Below are 26630 nucleotides of genomic sequence, written 5' to 3' on the forward strand. Positions count from 1 at the left end.
CCTGGACACCGATCCCAGCCTGATTTAGATGGACCCCATCCCAATGGAACAGCTCCCTCTTCCCGCAGTACTGGTGCCAATGCTCCATGAATCAAAACCCCTTCTTCCCACATCATTCTTTGAGCCAAGCATTTAATACTCTAATCAGTTTGATCCTATTCCAATTAGTGCGTGGCTCAGGTAACAATCCAGAGATTAAGGTTCTCTGTTAATTTGGACCCTAACTCCTCAAACTCTCTGAATACATAAATAGATTTGAGTAAAAGAAAAATCAGAGCACATATTGATGCCCCATTGGTTACTGGAGGTCTTTATTCGTTCTTGGGATGTGAGTGTCGCTGGTCAGGCCAACATTTGTTGGTCAGAGTTTCAAAAGTCTAACTGTTGAGGATGAATTTGTTCTTGTCTTATGTGAGTTATTGTCTTGATTGTATAAATGTTTCTAATGGGATCCATGTATGTTATGTACGTCTTTTATTTTCTAGCAGAAACAAACTTATATTAATGAAAAATTCCCTTGTTTTACACTTGAAAAAAGTGGACTTAAGAAGTTCTGTGCTTTGAATGTGCTGTATTTGAGATATTTTGCTATAAATACTCTCAGAAGTTGAGGGAACAATATTGAAATGTACTAATGTTGCTAAATTAGAGTTCAGCAAACTTTGTGAAAAACTGTAGGAAGACATAAATAAGTGAGCAAGGTGGGCATATAAGTTCATTATAGAGGAGTATAAAGTAATGCATTTTCAAAGGAAGTATTGGAGAAGGAAGTACACCTGAATTGATAAGATTTTAAAAGGAGTATAAGAGCAGAGAGATCATGGTGTGTAGACACAGATTGCAGCACAAGTGGATAAGGCCATAAAAAGACAAACGATCCTTAGTTTTGTATCCAGTAGCATAGAATTTGAAAGCAAAGAGGTAATATTGAACTTATGTTGCATTTGGAATATTATGTAATTTTGGAGACCCAAATATAGAAAGATTATGAAAGTAATAAAAAAAAAAGTGCAGTGCATATTCACCAGCATGTTATCAGGTGTGAGGGATTATAGCCAGAAGGAGAGGCTTGAGAAGATAGGGCTTTAGATGCATGGAACACTTTTTTTTAAGAACTGTAGTACTTAAAGGTTTCTAGTTCATGAAAGATCATTACAGTTCTGTTGTGCTTACTGAATGTAGTTGCACTAGTAATTTCATTTCTTGATGCACTAAATATTTGTCTCACCTTCAGTTAATGTTAATAAAGTAACATAAATAATTGAGTAACCTTTGCATCAGCGTGAACTTAAAACAATATCTGAAAAAATATTTTTCTTGTGATGCAAACTAAAAATGAACCAATACTTTACATCACTCTCATTGACTTCAAGAATAATTGAACAGTTGATTTCACCTGACCCAATGCAGCCAATAATAAAACACTGACTTTTGGTCACAAAAAACATTGCTGAACTAAACCACTTTCCTCTAACTACTGTGTTTCTTTCACTAAATTAATAAATAACTCAATTCTTTAACTTTTTCTGTTCTTTTCAATAAACAAAGAAATTAATTTCTTCTTATCCTGTCATTTTGCTACCGCCAGTGCTGAAGCTTCCATTTGAATTAATTTCTTGTCCTTGTTTTTTCTTCTCGTCACCATGCCCGACTCACCAGTTTTCTTCTAGTACCTTACCCAAGTGGCCATTATTCATTTGTGAATGTAGGCAGTGAGTGTTTGCCAGCTATTTAGTGGGAAATATTATAGATGTATCCTCACCTGACATGTACATGCACTTCCCAGAACTGGTCACTGATGGTAATTGGGAGCAGAAGCCCAAGATGTTCCCTAAACCTCCATCCCCCCACAGCCCAGAGCCATTAAACCAATTGTAGCATTCCATCTTCTGCCCTAGCCAACTTGAACTTAAATCTGGAACCATGCAGGTCAATGTGACTTCGTTTCATATTGGACTGTATGTATACTGCCTGAGCCATTGGGAAGTTGGGAGGGTGCTTTTTCATGCCAGTTTAAGTGCACCATCTTTCAAATGCTATGTCATTTAATAATTAATCTGTTCACTTAACCATATTCTCTTCACTAAATTGGTTTCCTTTCAAGTCATTTTCCAAACTCATGTTGCAAATTAAGCTCTGCATTGAAAATACTTAAACTTGTTCTGTTTCCACCTTTGTGTACCCCTTCTGTCTAAATTTGCTCAGTGCTGCCTCCTATGTTCTGTATAATTGTCATCCATAATCCCACATCCCAATATTCCGCTTTTGAGATCACCTAATCCTTGGCAAACTACCATACTTCAATAATCTGTGCCCTTCTCATATTCTTTTGCACACATCATTATTTTCACACATCTGTAGTACTACTCTGTCTCTTGAATGTTTTATTTTCATTCCCTTTTGTCTTGCACTCTTATTTCCGCACTCCTGCTGCTGACAATCACAATGTTGCACAGCTTGCAAATTCAGCACGTGTTCTGCTCTTGCTGCCTATTTTTATGCTTTTCTTGAGTTCTTTCACAGTAAGATAAGTTGTGTAGTGTAAGCTAGCTAACATAATTTTGAAAAAAGTAACATTTATAAAAGTATTTAACCACATCACTTGAAATTTAAAGCATTTATACATAAGTTATATTACTTCCGAAATACAGGCACCAATTTTAACTCCGGACAGGTCTTGGGCAGATGGGTAGCATAGTGTGGTGAGTGCAAAGCTCACGTGCTGCCTCAGGTATTTTAAATCCTGGGTCGTCATATAATCTCACCAGTGGGTTTTCCACTTATTTCGCTGACCTGTTGGGAAACCTGGTGACCAGACTAGCCCAGACATAGCTCACTGGAAGGTGAGGTCCCGTCCTAGTCATGGCAGACTTCAAGAGCTCAGCACCGAGAAGAAACTGATTGCTTCACACAAGCAGTTATACCATCTATTGGAAGGCCTGAAAAGGAATTGCACCACCATGACAGTGTGGAGGAGTCCAGTTCCAGCCTGTGGTGTCAGCTTGCAAGGCAGTCTACATTGCAGTATGTGACTTCCCCCATGGAGTCTGCAGCTGGGCCCTCACGCGAGGAATCAATGTTCACAACTTTTGCAGCATCGATGGAAGCTCATTCATAACGTAAGATATAACAGAAATAGGTCATTTGGCCCCTCGAGCCTGCTCCTCTGTTCAGTAAGATCATGGCTGATCATCTATTTCAGCTACACGATCCTGCACTATCCCCAAATCCCTTTATTCCTGTGATATCCAAAAATTTGTCAATCTCTGACTTGAATATATTCAATGACTGAGCAGTAGAGAATTCCACAGGTTCACAACCCTTTGAAGAAATTTCTCTTCTCAGTCCTAAATGGCTAACCCCTTATTCTGAGACTGTTTAGAGTTTAGAGATACAGCACTGAAACAGGCCCTTCGGCCCACCGAGTCTGTGCCGACCATCAACCACCCATTTATACTAATCCTACACTAATCCCATATTCCTACCACATCCCCACCTGTCCCTATATTTCCCTACTACCTACCTATACTAGGGGCAATTTATAATGGCCAATTTACCTACCAACCTGCAAGTCTTTTGGTTTGTGGGAGGAAACCGGAGCACCCGGAGGAAACCCACGCAGACACAGGGAGAACTTGCAAACTCCACACAGGCAGTACCCAGAATTGAACCCGGGTCGCTGGAGCTGTGAGGCTGCAGTGCTAACCACTGTGCCGCCCTGTGAGCCCTAGTTTTAGACTCCCCAGCCAGGGGAAATGTACTCCCAGCATCCACCCTGTCAAGCCTGTTAAGAATTTAAAAACAGAAAGTGCTAGAAATACTCAGCACATCTGGCAACATCTGTGGAGAGAGAAACAGAGTTAACGTTTCAGGTCTGTGACCTTTCATCCTGTGCATGAATAAAAAAAAAAGCTCTACTTCCTAGGAGTAGTAGAGTTAGATTATTTGGGTGACAGAAGAATTCATTACAATATTGTATTTGGAAGTAAAGTCAACATCTTTTTACATTTGCACCTTTGGTCTATAGTTTTTTCATATAACTTCGTAGTCTGCATTGTTAGAACCCATTGACTTAGAGGTTGCTGAATGGTTTCAGTATACAATGCAGAATCAAGAAACTGGTGAAGGGGCAGAATGGCTGTTAATACAGAGGGGCTTTTTCTGACTTTTAAGATAAGGGGATTGAGGAGACCACCAAAAGCAGCACACTATGAACGACTCCCTGCCTATCTTCAATGTCTTCTCCTGGCTCTCCTCCTTTTCCTCGTCTCCATCCTATTCTTTCTCCTCTTTCAGTGTCTCATCTTGTTGCTGTGCCTCTTCCATCTTCTGTCCTCTGTGCATTTGCCTGGTCTATATTGTAGGGAGCTGTCAGAGTGATCAGGCCACATGAATGTTTCCTTTAAAATGAAGCCTCAAGAGTAACCTCTGCAGTTTTGCTGGTGCTTTACATAGATCTTTCTTGTAGATGTGCTCCAGTGGACCATGATCACTCTCCACTATGAACTTTCTCCCATAGAGATATGTGTGGAACTTCTCATATCCATGCACGACTGCCAAAAGCTCTCTTTCTATGTTGTCATATCTTGTTTTAGCTGATGTTAGAACTGGATGCAAATGCGATTGGCTTTCCCTCTTGTACCAGGGCTGGTCCCAGTCCTTTTGTGGAAACATCTACTTGCAGAGTGACAGGTTTCTTTTTGCTGTAGTATGACAGACTTGTCTCCTTACATACTACCTTTTTGAGTTTTTTGAAACTCCTGTCATGTATCTCTGACCACTGGTACTCTACATCTTCTTTCATCAGCTCCCGCAGGTTTGCTGTGTGTTCTGACATGTGCGGTATGAAGGAGCTTGTATAGGATCAAGCCAAGGAAACTTCTCAACTCCTCTTATCTCTTGGGGGCTTTCATCCCATAGATGGCTGAGATTCTTTCAGGACTCCGCTTGATTCCAACAGGTGTGTACACCATTCCAAAGAACTGGCATTCTGTCATCTTCAAAATGCATTTGTCTGTGTTTAGCTTGATCCCAGCTTTCCTGATTCTCTCCATGGCTTCATATAGATGGTTGTCATGATCTTTTCCAATTACACAATACATCTCGATATCATCTGCTTGGCCGACTGCTGCTTTGCATCCCCTGTATGTCTCGTCTACTTTCTGTTGGAACACATCCTGGCTCACTTTAAGGTCAAAAGGTAGATGCAGGAATTTGTACCGTACAAAGGGTGTGTTGAATGTAGCCAACAGTGAAGATTCAGCATTTAGATTCACATTCCAATAGCCATTTCTGGCATTAAGCTTCATGAAAACTTTTGCCCCGGCCAATGCCGGTGTGATCTCTTCCAGTGTTGGAATAGGGTGGTGATCCCTCTTTATTGCTTGGTTAAGATCTTTGGAATCTAGGCAAATTCTTAGCTGTCCATTTGGCTTCTTTCTCACCATGATAGAATTTACCCAATCTGTAGGCTCTGTGACTCTGGCTATCACCTTTTCTTCCATTTCTTGGAGCTCTCTTTCAAGCTTTCCTTTTAGTTCTACTGGTACTTTACGTGGGGGATGAATCGCTGGTTTCATCACTGGGTCAATAGTGATGTGATACTCAAAATCTTCAAATCATCCAATCATCTCATCAAAATACTCTGGGTGCATTTGTACCAGATTTTCTTTGCTTCTGATCAGCGGGTGCTTTTCATTGGGTGTGCTGTCTTCAACCCTCAATGTCGCCTCCTTCACCTCATGGTTTACTGGATAATCTGCAGCTCTTCGCAACTGCTTAACCTCAGGATAGCAGGACCAACCATCTGTTTCAGTGACATAGAACATACAGTTAACATCTTTTCCTTTATGTGTCCCACTTATTTGGGTTTTTCCTAGCTGTTGGATCTTATTTCCCCCATAAGCTGTTAGCATGATATTGTTCGGTTTCAGAGGAACTTTCCTTAGCTAACCATCATTTTCCAAATTTTCAGGAAAGATCTTCTGGTACAGTCTGAGCGGGATGATACTCTGTGCTCCAGTATCAATCTTCACCTTCAGATTTATCATTTTGGGCTTATTTCTCACTTTTCCTGATCTGAATGGTCGTGTGAATGTCTTTGCTCCAGGAACTGTCACAACCAGACGTTTCGTGCAATTGTATGGTTCCTATGTCTGTCGTGTTCTCAAACCCATTGTCATCTTCAAGGGTATGGATGTTTTGGTTTCTTTCCCTACTCATTCGTCCTGTTACTCTAGCTCTGGTGACTCGTCTGCTACCTTCTTCCTTGGTTCTGCACATCTTTTCCCAGTGATTGGTCTTTCGGCAAGCTCTGCAGATTGTTCCATACACGGGACGTTTCCTTCTGTCTGTGAATTCATGTGGTTATCCACAGCTCTTGCACGTCTTCCTCTCTGTTTGGTGTACATTCTTTCGTTGTGCTTTCACTGCATCAACCCTGCTGCCCTTCTCTTGGCTTAACTGATGCTAGCTGTTTGGGTAGTCAGTGTCTTCATCTGTCTGTTCGTGGCTTCATGTGCTCTGGCAGTGTCTACAGCCTGCGATATTGTGAGTTTGTCCTTACCAATTAGAGCTTTCTGTACTTCAGGATGTGCAGAACCCCAAATTACCTGATGAATCAGTCTTTCAGCTCTGTCTTTAAATTTACATTTTCTGGCTGTATTTTTCAATCTTGTTACAAAATTGTCAATACGCTCACCTAGTTCCTGTCTGAGGCCTTGGAATTCATATCTGTCTATCCGATTTGATTTTGGCTGGAGATGGGTGCTGAATCTTTCAAAAATTTTGTCTGGGTTTCTGCTGTCCTCTTCACTTGGCTCCCAGCTGTTAATCTCCTGCCCACAAAAGGATGCAGCTGACCCTCTCCTCTTCACTAGTTCCTTTTAGAAAACTACTGAATGTTTGGACTTCTCAAATGTCTCTACGGCATCATCAGCTTCCCAATTAATAAGGGGTTCTAGCTGTGCATTCATTTTGCTCCCGGCTGACATTTTGTTTTTTCGTTTTCGCACGATTCATTCAGTTTTTCTTTCTCTGGCCCTAATTTGGGTAATTTTTTTTCCCAATCTAGTTCAGCATTAAATTTGTTTAAAATGTTTTGGGTTCACTCACAGACACTCGCTGTCACAATATTATGTCTCCTGGTTGTTTTGTGGTTCCCATAAGTTAGAAATAATCACACTTTAAACTTGGAAAGGCTTGAGCTCTTTGTTCAGCCACCATGCTGTCTGATACAGGACTGCCCCAGGTTGGTGTCCTGTTAGCCATCAAATGACTTTCCAGTGCAGCCATGAACGTGGCCCCCCCACCCCCGGAACACTTACACAGAACAATTAGTTCCGAGAACTTAACAGATGGTATAACAATGTATAACGGTGTCATTAGCCAAGCGTGGAGGCAATATTCCTTATTCCCTAGCAGGCCCTGGGCTCAAATATGTATACTGCCCCAGAGAGACAGGTGTTCATCTTGAACAGATTGGGGCAATTGGATAGGGATTTAGAAGCTATCACTCATTTCCTACAGGCTGCTCTCCCTGTGATGTTCCTAGATGGGTGGAAATGCGGGGAGATGGATTGTCACAGAAACTGGCAGAGCTGCACAATTCTTCTGTGGTGATTATGTACCAGTTGATTATTGAAGTGTAAGCCTTTCCTGTTGACAAAAGCTTTTGGTTTATCATCTGATGCCTGAATAGCTGCGTGAGTTCAGTCTGTTATATCTTGGACATGCTGAAAGATGACCACTACTACAAATTCCAAAGCACACTCATTGTCCATTGGGAAGGCAATGTACAAAGAACAAAGAACCGTACAGCACAGGAACAGGCCATTCGGCCCTCCAAGCCTGCGCCGATCTTGATGCCTGCCGAAACTAACACCTTCTGCACTTCTGGGGCCCATATCCCTCTATTCCCTTCCTATTCATGTATTTGTCAAGATGTCTCTTAAACGTCGCTATCGTATCTGCTTCCACCACCTCCCCTGGCAGCAAGTTCCAGGCACTCACCACCCTCTGTGTAAAAAAAAACTTGCCTCGCACATCCCCTCTAAACTTTGCCCCTCGCACTTTAAACCTATGTCCCCTAGTAACTGACTCTTCCACCCTGGGAAAAAGCTTCTCACTATCCACTCTGTCCATGCCGCTCATAACTTTGTAAACCTCTATCATGTCGCCCCTCCACCTCCGTCGTTCCAGTGAAAACAATCCGAGTTTTTCCAACCTCTCCTCATAGCTAATCCCCTCCAGACCAGGCAACATCCTGGTAAACCTCTTCTGTACCCTCTCCAAAGCCTCCACGTCCTTCTGGTAGTGTGGCGACCAGAATTGCATGCAATGTTCTGTACAGCTGCAACATGACTTGCCAATTTTTATACTCTATGCCCCGACCGATGAAGGCAAGCATGCCGTATGCCTTCTTGACTACCTTATCCACCTGCGTTGCCACTTTCAGTGACCTGTGGACCTGTACGCCCAGATCTCTCTGCCTGTCAATACTCCTAAGGGTTCTGCCATTTACTGTATACCTCCAACCTGCATTAGACCTTCCAAAATGCATTACCTCACATTTGTCCGGATTAAACTCCATCTGCCATTTCTCCGCCCAAGTCTCCAACCGATCTATATCCTGCTGTATCCTCTGACAATCCTCATCATTATCCGCAACTCCACCAACCTTTGTGTCGTCCGCAAACTTACTAATCAGACCAGCTACATTTTCCTCCAAATCAGTTATATATACGACAAACAGCAAAGGTCCCAGCATTGATCCCTGCGGAACACCACTAGTCACATCCCTCCATTCAGAAAAACACCCATCCACTGATACCCTCTGTCTGCTATGACCGAGCCAGTTCTGTATCCATCTTGCCAGCTCACCTCTGATCCCGCGTGACTTCACCTTTTGTACCAGTCTGCCATGCGGGACCTTGTCAAAGGCTTTACTAAAGTCCATATAGATAACATCCACTGCCCTTCCTTCATCAATCATCTTCGTCACTCCCTCAAAAAACTCAATCAAATTAGTGAGACACGACCTCCCCTTCACAAAACCATGCTTCCTCTCACTAATAAGTTTGTTTGTTTCCAAACGGGAGTAAATCCTGTCCCGAATAATCCTCTCTAATAGTCTCCCTACCACTGACGTAAGGCTCACCGGCCTATAATTTCCTGGATTATCCTTGCTACCGTTCTTAAACAAAAGAACAACATTGGCTATTCTCCAGTCCTCTGGGACCTCACCTGTAGCCAATGAGGATGCAAAGATTTCTGTCAAGGCCCCAGCAATTTCCTCCCTTGCCTCCCTCAGTATTCTGGGGTAGATCCCATCAGGCCCTGGGGACTTATCTACCTTAATGCTTTGCAAGACACCCAACACCACCTCCTTTTTGATAATGAGATGACTGAGACTATCTGCACTCCCTTCCCTAGGCTCATCATCCACCAAGTCCTTCTCTTTGGTGAATACTGATGCAAAGTACTCATTTAGCACCTCGCCCATTTCCTCTGGCTCCACACATAGATTCCCATCTCTGTCCTTGAGTGGGCCAACCCTTTCCCTGATTACCCTCTTGCTCTTTATATACGTATAAAAAGCCTTGGGATTTTCCTTAATCCTGTTTGCCAATGACTTTTCATGACCCCTTTTAGCCCTCCTAACTCCTTGCTTAAGTTCCTTCCTACAGTCTTTATATTCCTCAAGTGCTTCGTCTGTTCCTAGCCTTCCAGCCCTTACAAATGCTTCCTTTTTCTTTTTGACTAGGCTCACAATATCCCGCGTTACCCAAGCTTCCCGAAACTTGTCTTTCATCCTCACAGGAACATGCTGGTTCTGGATTCTAATCAGCTGATGTTTGAAAGACTCCCACATGTCAGATGTTGATTTACCCTCAAACAGCCGCCCTCAATCTAAATCCTTCAGTTCCTGCCTAATATTGTTATAATTAGCCTTCCCCCAATTTAGCACCTTCACCCAAGGACTACTCTTATCCTTATCCACAAGTACCTTAAAACTTATGGAATTATGGTCACTGCTCCCGAAATGCTCCCCCACTGAAACTTCGACCACCTGGCCGGATTCATTCCCCAATACCAAGTCCAGAATGGCCCCATCCCTAGTTGGACTATCTACATACTGTTTCAAGAAGCCCTCCTGGATGCTCCTCACAAATTCTGCCCCATCCAAGCCCCTAGCACTAAGTGAGTCCCAGTCAATATAGGGGAAGTTGAAATCACCCATCACCTGTTACCTTTACATCTTTCCAAAATCTGTCTACATATCTGCTCCTCTACCTCCCGCTGGCTGTTGGGAGGCCTGTAGTAAACCCCCAACATCGTGACCGCACCCTTCCTATTCCTGAGCTCCACCCATATTGCCTCGCTGCATGACCCCTCTGAGGTGTCCTCCCGCAGTACAGCTGTGATATTCTCCTTAACCAGTAATGCAACTCCCCCACCCCTTTTACATCCCCCTCTATCCCGCCTGAAGCTTCTAAAGCCTGGAACATTTAGCTGCCAATCCTGCCCTTCCCTCAACCAAGTCTCTGTAATAGCAACAATATCATAGTTCCAAGTACTAATCCAAGCTCTATGTTCATCTGCCTTGCCTGTTATACTTCTCGCATTGAAACAAATGCACTTCAGACCACCAGTCCCGCTGTGCTCAACAACATCTCCCTGCCTGCTCTTCCTCTTAGTACTTGTTTGTTCCGGCAAGGATAGCATTGATGACCTGTTTGATGCAGTTATGCAGGGCATACTGAGAGATTATGGGGGGGGGAATGTCCCCTGGAGCTGTTTGAAGTGGTAACTTTGACAGCTACTGGCAAAGCATGGCCCCCTGATCCAGTGGACATCAGATCCTGTTGTATCGTTCAGCAACAGTCTGGTTGGTGAAGCCAGCTACCGCCTGAATTGCTCTTCAGAAATATCCAAGATTGTAATTCTTGGTCTATAGACCTTGTGACTGGTTAAGGCCTTCTACGAGCGGCCCTTCTCACCTGCTGCCTTCGAACAGGCACCTGAAGAACTCCCTTCTTTTCTTTGGATAGTGCCATTCTACTTCAAATAGTAAATTAACATCTCCAGTCTCGTCACCCAGATGTGGTGAAGTGGAACAAATGTAATTTTCTAATGATTCAGAATGGCTTCCAGCGTTTACTCTTAATGTTTTCACTACTTTATTTTGCTGTACAACTTTCTAGCTCTCATAGCTACAGCATGCACAATAAGAAGTGATGTTTATCGTATTTCATGTCTTTATGTAATGCAGGAATGTGTTCCTGAAAACTTGGATCTGAAGAGGAAGGTTTTTCAAGACCTAGATGAGCTTATGAATGATGATGTGATTCTCAGCAGTTCTACCTCCTGCCTTTTACCTTCAAGATTGTTCAGCGGTCTTAAGCATGTTAAACAGTGCATCGTGTCCCATCCTGTAAGTATAGTGCGCAGCAGTGATATTTAAATTAGACGGTGCGGCTGTTCAAAGGTTTAAATTGATTGAAAATCTACAGTGCATGTTTACCAACTTTCACAGTTTACATATACTTACCAGGATTATGCATCTAAGAATATGTAGAAAAGTGTCATGCAGTTCAAAAACATTTTATTTGGAAATCCTTTCAGATTTACAATAGGATAGTTTAAGATTGTTCGAAGATCTTTATCTTGTGTAAATATTCTGTCTTATAAATGATAGCATCTAAAATGGTGAAAATAGAGGCTTTGATTACAGAACAATGTATCAGAATACTGAGTTGAAACTAAATAAATCATGATGATGAGGATTTGCAAACGGGGGTTCTTACTATATTTGTAAAGTTAAAAAGATAAATTTTCCAGGTCAATAAAAATGAAAGAACAGAAAACTACAAACTAGTGGGTGTGCAATTTCCTGGTGGGTACTCCTGACTTGCGCCAACAGAACTAAAGGTGGAAAATATTCCCTTATGTAAATGCCATTTTAGATGCACAGCATGCATATGTGAAACATACAGAAGCTCTGAAAACTGTTTACTGTAGGAATCACAGTGAACCGAATCAGTTGCTGCTTCCTTGAGTATTATCACTTTACAAGTTGATCTTTGAGCAGCAGACGTGTCTCGTTTCAAATGTGTAGCAACAGGAATTCTATAATTTTAAACTAGAGATGAAGAAACCCTTTATTTGCATTCTGGCTGAGGTTCCAAAAATGCCAAATCTTAACTTGCATCCTTACTTAGATTTTTTTAGATTAGAGATATTGAAATAGAAAAAAATATTCAACTGTAGCCCCTATTTTAACCTGGAGCAAGAATCAGGCAAGTGGGGGAGCATCAAACCATCCCATACGTTGCCAATGTCAGGCTTGGGCAATTTACCTCTTGGGTCTAATTTTAATATGAATAAAGGACTGCGCACCCAATCGTGTTGGCAAACAGCCAGTCTATCCATTTTGACAGGCAGCCACTCCTGAAGCCTATTTGAAGCAGGAATGCATCTCTTGAAGAAAGGTTGAATTCCTTGCAGTCAGATTTTGTGACAACACTATTAACACAATTCTCACAGTAATCATGAGTGCAGGATTACCCCCATGTTACTGATGTCTCTGTGGAAGTCCTGGTTGAGAGGATCAGGGCAAAGAGGGAGGTACTGTTTTGCAGCACTTTTAGGAGTGCAGAGATCTCAAAGGGTTGTAGGGCTGGAGATAGGGAGGGGGCAAGGCCATGGAGGAGTTGAAAATAAAAATAATAAAATTGAGGTGTTGTTGGACCGGAAGCCAATGTAGGTCAGCAAGCGTACAAGTGATGGTTAAGATTCAGCAAGTCAAGGTACGGGCAGCAGAGATTTGGATAAGCACAAGTTTATGTAAGGTGGAAGATGGGAGGTCAGCCAGGGCAGCACTGGAATTGTCAAGTTTAGAGGTAACTAAGGCACGGTAGATGATCTGAAGCAGTCTTGGAGCTGAGTGACGTTACAGAGATGGAAGGAGACACAATAGGGATCTTTGTGCCAATGTGCTATTTGGATTGCCAGGAAAATTTCCAGTTTTCTTCTTCCTGAAATTTCTTGTCTTATTTTCCCTTATCAAGCTTGCACAGATCAACTTGGGTGCCATTATGGCCAGTTTTATTTGGATGGAGAAAGAGATGGAGCAAAAGGGGCAGCCCAGATTCAGCACTCAGCATGTGGGCGTGAGACAGCTGATGATGGGGGGGGGCTGATTAAAGGATGCCTTACGCATGCAGAACACAAGATGCAGGGTCTATAGGCCAGTTTCTTGGATCTGAGGTGCAGTGCAGGAGGAGGTTGTAATTCACTAGGCAGGCTGTAGCAGAATACTACTAACAAGACCTGATGGTTTGCCAGAAGCTCTGAAGTCAGCACAGCTCTTAATTTCATTGCCTCTATTACTCTGCTACTTCTACGAGGCATTCCTAGTGACCTCAGCAAAGCTTGTTGGGCCCCTTGTGATGCTCCTGACCAGAACCCTTTAGCTGCTCAAGGCCGTAAGGGTTTCACTGCAGACTGCTTCACTTCAGCTACTACCTGGGCAGTCTGACTGTGCAAAGAAGTCAACTCAATGTTAATGTAGATTCAGGGGGTGGAGATGTGCTGCCATCCAGAGAGAAGGCAAAAAATACTGCCCTCTGAACTCTGCTGCCATTCCTGTAGGGCTAGCGCTCACCACTGATCTGCAGGGGAAGAGACTGCAAGAAATGAGGGACTCGTTGGAAATCCCTATTCATGTAATCTATCATTCTCTCCAGTATCGAGCTCAGAGCCTGCATGGTAGCTGTTTGAGCTTCCACCAAAGCTGCAAAGGTTGTGAACATTGACGCATGATGTGAGGAGCCTGTTGCTACATCCCTGGAGGTGGTCCTATTCTCTAAGACAGACTGGGGATTGCTGATGCCATGCAAGATTACACCGCTCAGATTGGAAGTGGATTCCTCCATACTTGCAGTCATAATGTTGAAACCCCGGCCTTCCAACACGGAGGAAATTTTATGCTCTCCCCATGGCGGGTTTGGAGATGGGGAGAGCATGAAATCAGATGGGATGGGAAGGGGGGACTCTTGAGAGCCACCCTCCCCCCCCCCCCCCCCCACCCCCTATGCCCCCAGCCCTTGCTACTGACCCCCTACACCCCCTCCCCAGCAACCCCCATCCCGCAAGACCCCTCCCGTCCTGACCTACCTGTGGCCTGGGTCCACGCCACTCCTGGGCATCAGGTAGGTACCCCTCCGGCAGCAGCCACCACCTTCTCGGTGGTGCAGCTCTCTGAGGGCAGGGCATCCAGCGCTGGGGTCATTGATCCTGTGGAAGGCTGGCTGCCATCCACTTAAGTGCCTGATGGACACTAGACTCGGCAGGCCCTCCAGAGAAGAGGGGTTCACAGCGTCGCTTTTTCCGGGCGTCAAGGCCCTCATCGCCAGCATAAAATCCCAGCCATTGTATAACTACATGTATGAGACAAGCATTTTTCTTTTCATAGCTGGATCCTTGAAGTCCTAATCTCTGGTCTGCTCAGCAGAGCTTGCAAGCTCTTGTTTGAACTGTCCCTGCCACCACTTCCTGCTGCTGCTGTCTGGTGCAGGATGTTTCAACTTGCAAACACTCTAACTTGCTATGTAACACATGTGCTGTGTAGCACAACACAGGGTGCCAGTCTCTCTGCTGGTGTACTTGGAGGGATGAAGAGCACGATGATGCATCCGCAAAGGGCTTACTGTCCACTGAGGGGGCTTCCGCTAGGGAAATGGAGAATATGATTAAACAAAAAAGAGGGTGTATGATGCATGTCAGGTGAAGAGGAAAATAAGACTGGCAAATAGCAAATTTGAGAATAGGACAGAAAACAGCAAGTCGCAGTAAATGGTTGTTTTTTTGGACTGGTGGATGGTAGATAGTGATCCTAGGGTCAGTGCTAGAAGCATGCTTTTTTGATATATATATAAATGACTTGGATATTGAAATGCAGAGTACAATTTCAAAATTTGCCCATGATACCAAACTTGGGGGTGTGGCAAACAGGATAACACCAGTCGACTGTAACAGGACATAGGCTAGGAGAATGGGCAGACAAGTGGCAGATAGAATTTAATGCAGAGGAGTGTGAGGTGATGCATTTTGGCAGAAAGGGTAGGGAGAGGCAATATAGACTTTTTGACTCAGTTCTAAAGAGTGTGCAGGGACAGAGGGACCTGGGGATTCATGTGCAAAGATCTTTGAAGGTTAGAACATATTGAGAGAGTAGTTAGCAAAGCATATGGGATCTTGGGCTTCATAAGTAGAGGCATTGAGTGCAAAAGCAGGGAAGTTATGCTGAACGTTTATTAAGCTCCGGTTAGGCCACAACTGGATTAGTGTGTCCAGTTCTGGTCACCACACTTTACGAAGGATGTAAGGGTCCTTGAGAGGGTGCAAAGGAGATTTACCAGTATGATTCCAGGGATGAGAGATTTTAGCTACAAAGTTAGATTGAAGAAACTAAACTAAACTAAACTGGCGTTGTTTTACTGGGAGCAAAGGAGATCGAGGGGAGATTTGATAGAAGTGTACAAGATTATGATAAGTTTAGATAAGGTAGACAACGAAAAGCTGTTCACATTAGTTGATGGTACAAGGACTAGGGGACACATAATTAAGGTTATGGGGAAGAGATACAGGGGCATGTGAGGAAGAATGTTTTTATACAGCGAGTGGTAATGACCTGGAACGCGCTGCCTATGAGGATGGTGGACACTGAGATGATGAATGATTTGAAAAGGAAATTGGATGGGCACTTGAGGGAAATAAACTTGCAGGGCTATGGGGATAGAGTGGAGGAATGGGACTGACTGGATTGCTCTACAGAGAGCCGGCATGGGCTCAGTGGGCCGAATGGCCTCTTTCTGTGCCGTTATGACTCGATAGCCCTGTTGGTTAAATGCCTTGGAATTTTGCTATACTGAAAGCACTATATAAATGCAAATTGCTGTTATAATCCAATTAACTTCAACTGAGAGCCCCTTTAGATAGAGCTTCCAGTGTTTGAGAGACCAATCCCAGTTGGTATTATTCGCAGGTTGAGTGCTGGGCGGGATTTACGCAATTTCACGTTAAAATTGTGTTGGGATTCTAATGCCATCACAAGACCCTCAATTTGTATGAATTCATGTGATCCCCTGCATGTCTTTGGTGGGCACCTCGCTGACTACAGAAACCATGTGATTAAAATGTGGGATAGCAAGAAAGAATTGGACATGGAGCAGTAAGTAGTATGAAACGATTTTAACTGCCCATACACCCCATTCATGTGCAGCAGAGTGGGTTAATTAGCCCATTGTGTACTTCCAAAGCAAAGCCTTAATGGAAATAATCCAGGACTCCGAGTTTGAATGTAGGAAATTCTAAGTTAGCTCAGATTTATCCAAATTGTGCAATTTTGATTCATTATATAAAGCTTTACAGTGCAGAAGGAGGCCATTTGATCTGTCATGCCTCTGCCAGCTCTTTGACAGAGCTGACCCAGGTTTTTCCGGATAATTCTGCAAGTTCACCCTCTTCAAGCATGTGTCCAATTGCCTTTTGAAAGTTCTTATGGAATCTGTGTCCACCACTCTTTTTCAGCTGTAACTGTAGAACAATCCTAGTTTCTCCAGTCTCTCCACATAGTTGAATTCCTCATTCCTGGTATTATCCTGATAGATCTCCTTTGTACTCTCTCCAAGGCCTCAACATCCTTCCTAAAGTGTGTTGGCCAAAATTGTACACAATACTGCAGCTGAGGCCTAGCCAGTCATTTATAAATGTTTAGCATGATTCCTTGTTTTTGTATTCAATGCCACTATTTACAAAGCAAAGTATCCCATATTCTTCAAAGATTTGTGAATATGCACCCCAGGTCCCTCTGCTCTAGCACCCTGCACCCCTTTAGATTTTACTGCCTCTTCATGTTTTCCCAGAGTGCATCACTTCACACTTAACTACATTAAATTGCCATGTGTCTGCCCATTTGACCTGTCTGTTTATAGCCTCCTGAAATTTGCTACTATCCTGCTCACTGTTTACTCCATTATCAAGTTTTGTTTTCATACGCAGACTTCAAAATTGTACTCCGCATATCCAAGCCAGGTCATTTATATATGACCAGAGAATCAGTGATTCTAATACCAACCAACTTTGAGTGATGCCAACTTATTTCAAATCTCATTTCTATCTACTTTTATCCTATCCAATATCTCTACTTCCCCCCCCACCCCCCAACCCCAATTACAATATTAACTTCTTTACCTTTTGTGGAGACAGGTGCAAAGTACTCATTAGTACCTCAATTATGTCATCTGTCTCCACTAGAAGATTTCATTTTTAGGACCCCAATTGGCCCCGTTCATTCGTTCGTTGGTGTCATCTTCTCAGAAGGTTGACTGCCATGGATCTCCACCTCTGTCTGTCTGTCCTGTGCTATCCTTACACATTTTGCATAGATCAGCTGCATCCAGTCCATTATATCTGTCATCCATTTTCTTCTCTGCTTCCTTTTCCTACATTTTCTATTGATCTTTCCTTCCAATAATTGTCTCTGTCTACCTTCTGCTGTAATGATGTGACCAATGTATTGCATCTTTCTCTTTTTTCTTTGATATTATGCACTAATTCCGTCTTTTCTCCAGGCATTTCCAGCACTTCCTCATCAGTCTTTTTGTCTGTGTAGGATATGCGGAACATCCTCCGATATGTCCACATCACAAATGCATTCATCTTATCAAAAGTCTCTTTCTTTGTTTTCCATGTCTCTGAGGCATATAACATAGATGACAAAATGTTGCACCTCCGCATTCTTTTCCTAAGGTCAGTTTCTTTGATAACAAATCCTTCATTCTGACAATTGACCCCATTATTCCTTTAACTATGTTTTTACTTTTTATGTGTTTGCAAAAGAGTCTTTATGTTCCCTTTAATGTTAGTCACGGATCTTTTCTCATATTCCCCTTGCCCTTATATCCTTTTTCAATTTTCCCTACTCTCTGTATTCTGCCTGGTTTTCAACTATATTCTGTACCTGACATTTGTCACAAACCTTTTTTCTATTTTAGTTTAGCCTCTACTTCCTTTTTCAATCAGGGAGCTCTAGCTTTGGATGCTATATCTTTCCTCCTCAAGGGAACATACTGAGTTTGTACCTGAACTGTATCCACCTTGAAGGCCTGCAATTGCTCACTTACTGTCTTTTTTTGGCCAATCTTTTCCAGTCCATCTGTGCTAGATCCCTTTTCAAATCACTTACAAAGGCTGTCTTCCAATTGATTAGTTTCATTTTTCTATTTTTCTTTGTTCCTTTTTGTAACTACTTTAAATCTAATTATGTTATGATCAATATTTCCCACATGTTCTCCCACTGAAACACACTCCACTTCGTTCCCTAGAACTAGATCCAGCATTGTTTCCTTCCTCGTTGAGCTAGAAACATACTGACTAAGAAAGTTCTCCTGTATACATTTTAGGAATTCTTCATCCTTCTTGCCTTTGCACAGTTTTTTCTAGAGTCTATGTTGGAATAATTGAAGTCCCCTACTATTAATTATTACTCCATTTTTTACATTTGTGAAATTTTCCAACAGATTTGTTCCTCTATCTCCTCCTTGCTATTTCTTTCACAAACATAGCAATGTAACAGCTCCTTCTTGGTTAACTCTAACCAAATAGATTCAGTCTTTGAACCCTCTGGTATATCATCCTGCTGTAGGATTGTAGTATTATCCTTGATCCATATTGCCAGCCCCCTCTTTTTTTCCTTCCCTATCCCACCTGAATACATTGTAGCCAGGATTGTTTAGCTTGTTGTTCAGGGGCAATGTCAGAAACCACTTCTTCACACAAACGGTAGTGGAAATCTGGAAAACTCTTCCTCCAAAAAACTGTTGAGGCACGGACAATTGTTAGGCAAGAGTATTGAGGGACATGGGACCAAGACAGGTAGATGGAGTGTTATACCTGAAAAAATACAAGATATAAACCTCTAGACCAATTAAAAAGATTACATAACAAGATTTAATGTTTTAAGATTTTTATTATGAAAACTAAACTTTAAAAAAAAATCCCCGCTGAGTCTTTCTCATCTTGTTTAATCCTATGAACCTGGGACCTAATCACTGGGAATATTCTGGGAAATTCCTCCTGCAAAACAGTTTCAGCAACCTTACCTGGCTTTTCTGAAACTACTGGAAGCGCCAATACCTTAGCCCCAGCTAAGTTATTCCCTAGTAACAAATCCACCCCTTCAATATGCAAATCTGGGACAATTCTCACTGTTACTGGATCAGTGACTAAATCACATTGTAAATTAACCTGATGCAGTGGAATGGATAAATAGCCCCCCCCCCCCCCCCCCACCCAACTGCTACACACCATTACTTTTGCATTCATAGCACTGTTTAGGGGAAGGTCTATGTCCTTTGCTATCATTAATGACTGAGTTGCCCCATTATCTCAGCTTGCCTGCTTCATCTGACAAATATGGGGGCCCCATACCCCTGAACACATAACCTCTATACCCTTCAGGGACCTGGCTTAATTCATTAGCACATAGGGGAGAACATTTCTGCTCACTGTCCAACATCGCCAAAGCCACTGGTTTATCAGGAGCCTCACCTATTGGGGCATCCTTTTCAGGACAGACATTCAGTAAACCTACTATAGTTACTGGCTTGCCTTTCAACTTCCAGCATCCTGATCTTATATGCCCTCTTTTATTACAAAAATAACACTTTGGTCCTTTTGACTCAACCCTAGTCTCCTGACTATCTTTCTTACTACTCTGAGGATTAGTAAAAACCTTCTCATTATTCACCCTCCTATCTTGCCAACTTCTTTGGAAGGTTCCTAACTGGGGCCTGTAACTTACTGATTTTCTGGATCAATTCATAATCATTCGCCATTTCTGTAGCATTCCTTATTTTACCAACTTTGTTCTTCCAGCTGGAACCTTATTGCTGAAGGGATACTATTTTTAAATTTCTCCATTAGGATTACTTACCTAACCTTTTCAAAATCTTGTACAATCTTCAGGGACTGATATCAATAATCAAATATGGTTTCCTTCTGTCTAACAAATTGCATAAATGTCTGGCCCTGTTTCTTTTTTAAATTCCTGAATTTTTGCCTGTAAGCCTCTGGTACCGACTCATAAGCATTGAGAACTGCAGTTTTAACCACTTCATAATCACTTGACTGTTCCTCTTTAAAGTGTTGAATATACCTCTAATGTTTTTCCCACTAACAGACTTCGCAATAAAATTGTCCAACTTTCTTTCAGCCATTGCAACTTTGTAGCAATTTTTTCATAGGACACAAAATACATTTCAACTCCTTCCACACTGAATTTAGGCACAAAACAAATGATGCTTGCCAAATCAAAGTCAGGAGTTAAATTGGATTCATCCTCAAATCTTCCTGTCAGTCCCTGTCCATGTAGTCTAAGCTTTTCCTTGTCCATTTCAAATCTCCAGCCTTCTTGTTCTGTAACTTTCTTTTCCTTTCTCTTTCGAATTCAAGTTTTCTCATTTCAAGTTGAAATTGTCTGTCTCTTTTTTCCCTTTATTCTCTTGCAAGTTCCAGTTGCCTCATTTGTAACTGAATTCTACTTAACTCAATCTGAGAGCTACCATGATCACCCTTTTCTTCCTCAAGGTTAAAATGCCGAGCCAACACTTCAACAATTACTGCCTTTTTGGCTTTTGATTTTAAACTGACCCCAACTTGCTCTGCTACAACTATTAACGCATCCGCTGATAACTGTGTTAAATCATTTGAGAGTCAAATCTTCTCTCCCTGCAAAGGCTTGAGCATTAAAAGTAGAGATGCTGACTTTTCCCTCTGAGTGTAGCAAAAATAATTGTGAAATCTTGTTCAGTTAAATTCTAGCAAATTCCAATGTACTCATTTTACAGCCTCTGAACTTGGATCCTGGACCTGAGTCCCCAATTTGTTACTGCCTCAGTGAGACTGTTAACGTTAAAATACAAGATATGAACCTCCAGACCAATTTAAAGAATTACACAACAAGATTTCAGATTTTAAGTCTTTTATTATAGCAACTAAACTAAAAGAAATCCCCATTAACTAAATAGTTCTTTATAAGTAGCTGATACCCCGAATTACAAAGAATTGTATTTTTTTTTAACTTAATAAAATACTTGAAAACCTCACACCACACTTATATGTTACATAGGCCTCTTTGATATCAAAATCTTTGCAGTTAGAAGTCCCAAGCTCCTAGTTGCTATGGGTTGGATCTTTGGATTTCCCAGACTTTTTCAAAAGCAATGTCCTCTTCGCTCACTTCTCCAAGCACTTCTGACCTGGACGTCCAGAATAAGGTGATACCTGGTGATCCTTTTAGGTTTTGACTTCTCCACAAACTTCAACTTTCAAAACTGGTTCAAGTCTTTGCAGCCTTTCGCCTTCTCTCTCTCTCGGTTGCCACCGCTGGTTCTCTTCCTTTCTTACAGCCTGTTCTGAGGCAGCATTCACTGGTTTCCTCTCTTGCAGCCTGTCTGCCTTCAGAAAATCTGTTAACTTTATCAATAGTTTATTGTCTTTTTCCAATATGCAAAGTCCAAAAGTCTGGTTTCCACAGAGCCACCTGGGCCTGCCATTGTTCCCAGGTGTTAACAGCTTTCTGGTACATTTGCATCCTCAAAATTACTCACTCCTTGTTTATGATTTCGAAAGTTTGGAAGGATGAAACCCATTATTTATCAAGTGTTATATCCCTACAGTCTCTGTTCTCTGTTGTCCTGCTAACCAAGATTTCTATCTTGTCCTTAAGCAGAGTGGATGTGAGTCATAGAGTACAGAAACAGGCTCTTCGGCCCATCGTGTCTGTGCCAGCCATGAGGCACCTATCTATTCTAATCCCATTTTCCATTTTACTTGGCCCGTAGCCTTGTATGCTACAGCGTTTCAAGTGCACATCTAAATATTTCTTAAATGTTGTGAGGGTTCCTGCCTCTACCACCCCTTCAGGTAGTGTGTTCCAGAAAAGTGAACATGTTTAAATTGTGACAATCAATGACACTTATTACTATTACTGAGATTAGCTTTCAATTCCAGATTTTTATTAATTAAATTTAAATTCCACCAGTTGCCATGGGGGGACTTGAACCCATGTGCCCAGGTCATTAGCCTGGGTCCTGGATTACTAGTTTTAGTGACATTACCATTATCCCACCATCTCCCCAGGTGAGGTCACCTGACTTCTCAGATTCCATCTTAAACTTTTACAAATCACAGTTTTTAAAACATTTTTATTCATTCATGGGATGTGGGCATCGCTGGCGGCGCCAGCATTTACTGTCCATCTCATATTGCCCTTGAGAAGGTGGTGGTGAGCTGCCTTCTTGAACTGCTGCAGTCCTTGTAGGGTAGGTACACCCACAGTGCTGTTAGGAAGGGAGTTCCAGGATTTTGACCCAGTGAGAGTGAAGGAACGGCGATATAGTTCTAAGTCAGGATGGTGTGTGACTTGGAGGGGAACTTGCAGGTGGTGGTGTTCCCATGCATTTGCTGCCCTTGTCCTTCTAGTTGGTTGAGGTCGCGGATTTGGAAGGTGCTGTTTAAGGAACCTTGGTGCTTTGCTGCAGTGCATCTTGTAGATAGTACACACTGCTGCCACTGTGCATCGGTGGTGGAGGGAGTGAATGTTTGTAGATGGGGTGCCAATCAAGCGGGCTACTTTGTCCTGGATGGTGTCGAGCTTCTTGAGTGTTGTTGGAGCTGCACCCATCCAGGCAAGTGGAGAGTATTCCATCACACTTCTGACTTGTGCCTTATAGATGGTGAACAGGCTTTGGGGTGTCAGGATACTCGCCGCAGGATTCCTAGCCTCTGACCTGCTCTTGTAGCCACAGTATTTATTTATATGGCTACTCCAGTTCAGTTTCTGGTCAATCGTAGCCCCTAGGATGTTGATAGTGGGGGATTCAGCGATGGTAATGCCATTGAATGTCATGGGGCGATGATTAGATTCTCTCTTGTTGGAGATGATCATTGCCTGGCACTTGTGTGGCGCGAATGTTACTTGCCAGTTATCAGCCCAAGCCTGGATATTGTCCAAGTCTTGCTGCATTTCTACACCGACTGCTTCAGTATCTGAGGAGTCACGAATGGTGCTGAACATTGTACAATCATATTGTAAAGTCCAGCAATCATAACAGGAGTTAAGTTACAGATCAGTCATGATGTAATTGAATGGTAGAAGAGGGATGGAATGACCTAATGCTGATCCTATGTTGCTTGCTTATATTGTTAGCATTTCTCATGGCACACAATAGACCCTTAAAGCCTTTGATTTATATTGGGTTTATATTGCCTTGGTGCTTCTTGTGAAGGCTGTGAATTTCAAAGTAAGTCCAATGGCAACCACGCACAGACACCGAGGAACAAAAACTGCAGCAAATTGACTGAGGAAATTCGATTCTGTCAGGAGCCATTACTATGTGAAGGTGATTTTTTTTTTTAATGAAAGGCATAACTTACCCTGGGACAGTTTCATTCTCCTAGCTCTCAGCAAGCGGTATGAGGGCGTAGCAACTGCCAAGATATTTAACGTGAAAGCAGAAAAATTAAAAGGGGAGCAGTTAACAAAAGGTAACGAAAAGCACAAGAATATCTAAAGGGGAACACCCGATGTAGGTAAAATCTAATGAGAGTAACCTAAGAAAAGTAAAGCTTTTAAAAATGGAACATCTGAGAGTTATCAAAGTATTAAATAGATATACCTGAAAGAATAATGATAGTAACTACTAAGGAAGATGATTTGTTGAAGAAGCCAGTAACTGAAGTAACTGTTTAAAAGTCCATTAGTGCTTACTGTAGGTTTTTCTAGACAAAAGATAAGGTTATTTTCGAATGCAAAAATATGAAGAACTGTCAAAACTTTTTAAGTAGGATAATTTAGGAATGACAAACCTTGAGGTGTGAATGCTGTGGCATATTTATACATTAGAAAGTCGGTGATAATAGATTTGAGAAGACATGAGAAAACGTGATCAAAAGTTAAAGGAAAGGCTTACCTATACTAGAGTACCCACAGTGTAGGATAAGTGATTACAAGTTGACTTCAACAGTAAGTCATAAACGATATTTTTCCTATACTGTATTGTCATAATTCTTTTGTAATTGATTGAACTAATTAAAGCTCTAACATTTCTACAAAGTTTCTTTAAGTTTTGTGGAATTTACGCTGAGGGTGGTAGTAATTGCTTTGCAGGATTTAAGAGCTGCAACATAAGGCTTCTTGCATTAGAGAAATAACTTTCTCCTTCTCTGACCTGCACTCCTACAGATACAGCTTTCCACAAATAGTATGGAATCGCAGAATTAGCTTTCTTGAGTATCCAACAGAACTTTAGCTTGAATTGAAGAGATGCACACCTTCCTCTATCTGCAGTGTTTTATTTGCATGCAGTCTATTTTCAAGTGTAGATATAGGAAATAAAGAAGGGAGTTTTTTTTTTATCTGGTTGGTGGGGGGATGTTGTGTACTCCATGATCCCATTATATAATGGCTATTACATGATGCTAGCTCAATAATTTTCTTGCCACCACCTGCAATTTTGCAATTCCATAAAATTGCTTTAATAAGAAAAGTTTGAAGAAAAACTGTGTTTATGTTTTCAGGTGAATCCAACCTACTATGTACCTCTGGTTGAACTAGTTCCTCATCCTGAAACACATGCTGCTGTACTGGAACGAACCTGTGCACTTATGAAAGATATTGGCCAGTCGCCAGTCAAGCTGACCAAAGAGATTGATGGATTTGTCTTGAATCGAATTCAGTATGCGATCATTGGAGAATCATGGAGACTTGTTCATGTATGTATGCCTTCTTTTACAATTTATTGAATATTTAATGATTATTGAGTGTTACAGCAGTTATGCAATTAATAAAATCAACTATTGAATACTGCAGTTAGCCATGTGTCCAGAGGGAAGTTCTGGTCTGTGTATGGTTAATAAGAATTAAATATGTTGACTATTAAGATATTGATGCAGACATTTAATGAGATAGCAGGTTTGTGCTCCAATATATTGTGCCACAAGATGGTAGGCTTCATCTCTTGCACGTTTCTGAGATCAGACACTTTACCACATGGAAAGAAAGAAAATCTGAGCCTTAGACATCTCATGCATCCTCCAGGAGCCAATTAGAGTACTACTACGAGGCATCCGAGAGCTGGTTGCTTGTTCTCCAGGGAGTGGCTTGTGACATGGAAAAACCCGAACGACTGGAAATAAATGTGGCTATTACATATAAATATTTACTTGTTTAATTTGCTTTCGTTGCTTCAGAAAGGTATTATTACAGTGGTTGAGTAATTTCAAAGAATAAGTTTCAAGATTCTCGTCATTAATTCCGTCTATGTCTTCAGTCCTATTCTTCTTTGGCCTCCTTATCTCGAGAGACAATGGATAAGCGCCTGGAGGTGGTCAGTGGTTTGTGAAGCAGTGCCTGGAGTGGCTATAAAGGCCAATTCTAGAGTGACAGACTCTTCCACAGGTGCTGCAGAGAAATTTGTTTGTTGGGGCTGTTACACAGTTGGCTCTCCCCTTGCGCCTCTGTCTTTTTTCCTGCCAACTACTAAGTCTCTTCGACTCGCCACACTTTAGCCCCGCCTTTATGGCTGCCCGTCAGCTCTGGCGAACGCTGGCAACTGACTCCCACGACTTGTGATCAATGTCACAGGATTTCATGTCGCGTTTGCAGACGTCTTTAAAGCGGAGACATGGACGGTCCTATCATCTAGGGAATTTTCTGCAATCAGATGCCCTAAACTGCACCCTCCATTTCTCAGGTTTTGAATGACTGCTTGTTCTCTGCTCGTCCATCAGAAATCAGTCTTTCAGGCACTCTGCCCTGTCCCTGGAATTCACCTTCAAAACCACAAGTATAAGTTGTAGCAATGGGTTGTGGTGGTGCTTAGGCACATATACGCAGAGGAAAATGTTTGACGTAAAGGTAATTACTGCTGTAGTGTGAACCTGAAACTGGAACATCACAGCAGTTCTTCATGTCACAAATATATCACCTCAGGCTAATGTAAGCAGTGACCTAATTATACATGATTTACTTGAATAGTTTTTGGAGACAGAAGGGACACTGGTGTTCACCCAGAATCGTGCATTTTGTTTTTTCTACCACTGTTGAAGGACGTCATCTCTTTGTGTTCCTTGCCCCACAGTTCTGCTCTGTATTCCTGTATTTGTCATGATCACATAGCCTTGCTTCTCAATGAGGGACAATTGGCTAAGAAATGTGTTTTTTGGAGGAAAATACAATTTTTTCTAGCTTTACTGGCATGCTGTAAAATAGTAGAGTGGTTGCTCATATATTTTAATGGGGCTTGGTTTGCCATACAAATAGCACATGCAGTACCTGAGCTAAAAATATTCATAAATGATCATAAATCTTTCATGCTAACAGGTAGTCTGGAGAATGGACTGCATGTGATGTTTTAGTGTGATCCCTCACTGAGGCCATGAGATCTACGCAGCAGTGGCAAGTCGAGAGAGGGACCAGGGGCATGGAGACTGTCCCTGGTCCTTCAAAGGAGAGCAGAAGGATTCAAAGGAGCCCTGAGATGGAGGAGGCGAGCCTGCATGCC

The 26630-nt window shown here is 42.2% G+C and overlaps 1 protein-coding gene across 3 annotated transcripts in view; it reads left to right on the forward strand.

Annotated features, from left to right (window-relative positions):
- cryl1 (crystallin, lambda 1) overlaps window positions 1–26630 on the forward strand; it is a 119564-nt gene that overhangs the window by 61269 nt on the left and 31665 nt on the right. For all 3 annotated transcript variants that reach the window (XM_068033671.1, XM_068033669.1, XM_068033668.1), the window contains 2 exons: window positions 11273–11434; window positions 24646–24840. In XM_068033671.1, coding sequence (XP_067889772.1) covers window positions 11273–11434; window positions 24646–24840 — 357 coding nt within the window. The remainder of the gene's footprint in view (window positions 1–11272; window positions 11435–24645; window positions 24841–26630) is intronic.

Source organism: Heterodontus francisci, chromosome 6 (genome assembly GCF_036365525.1).
Source record: "Heterodontus francisci isolate sHetFra1 chromosome 6, sHetFra1.hap1, whole genome shotgun sequence".
NCBI classification, from domain to species: Eukaryota; Metazoa; Chordata; class Chondrichthyes; order Heterodontiformes; family Heterodontidae; genus Heterodontus; species Heterodontus francisci.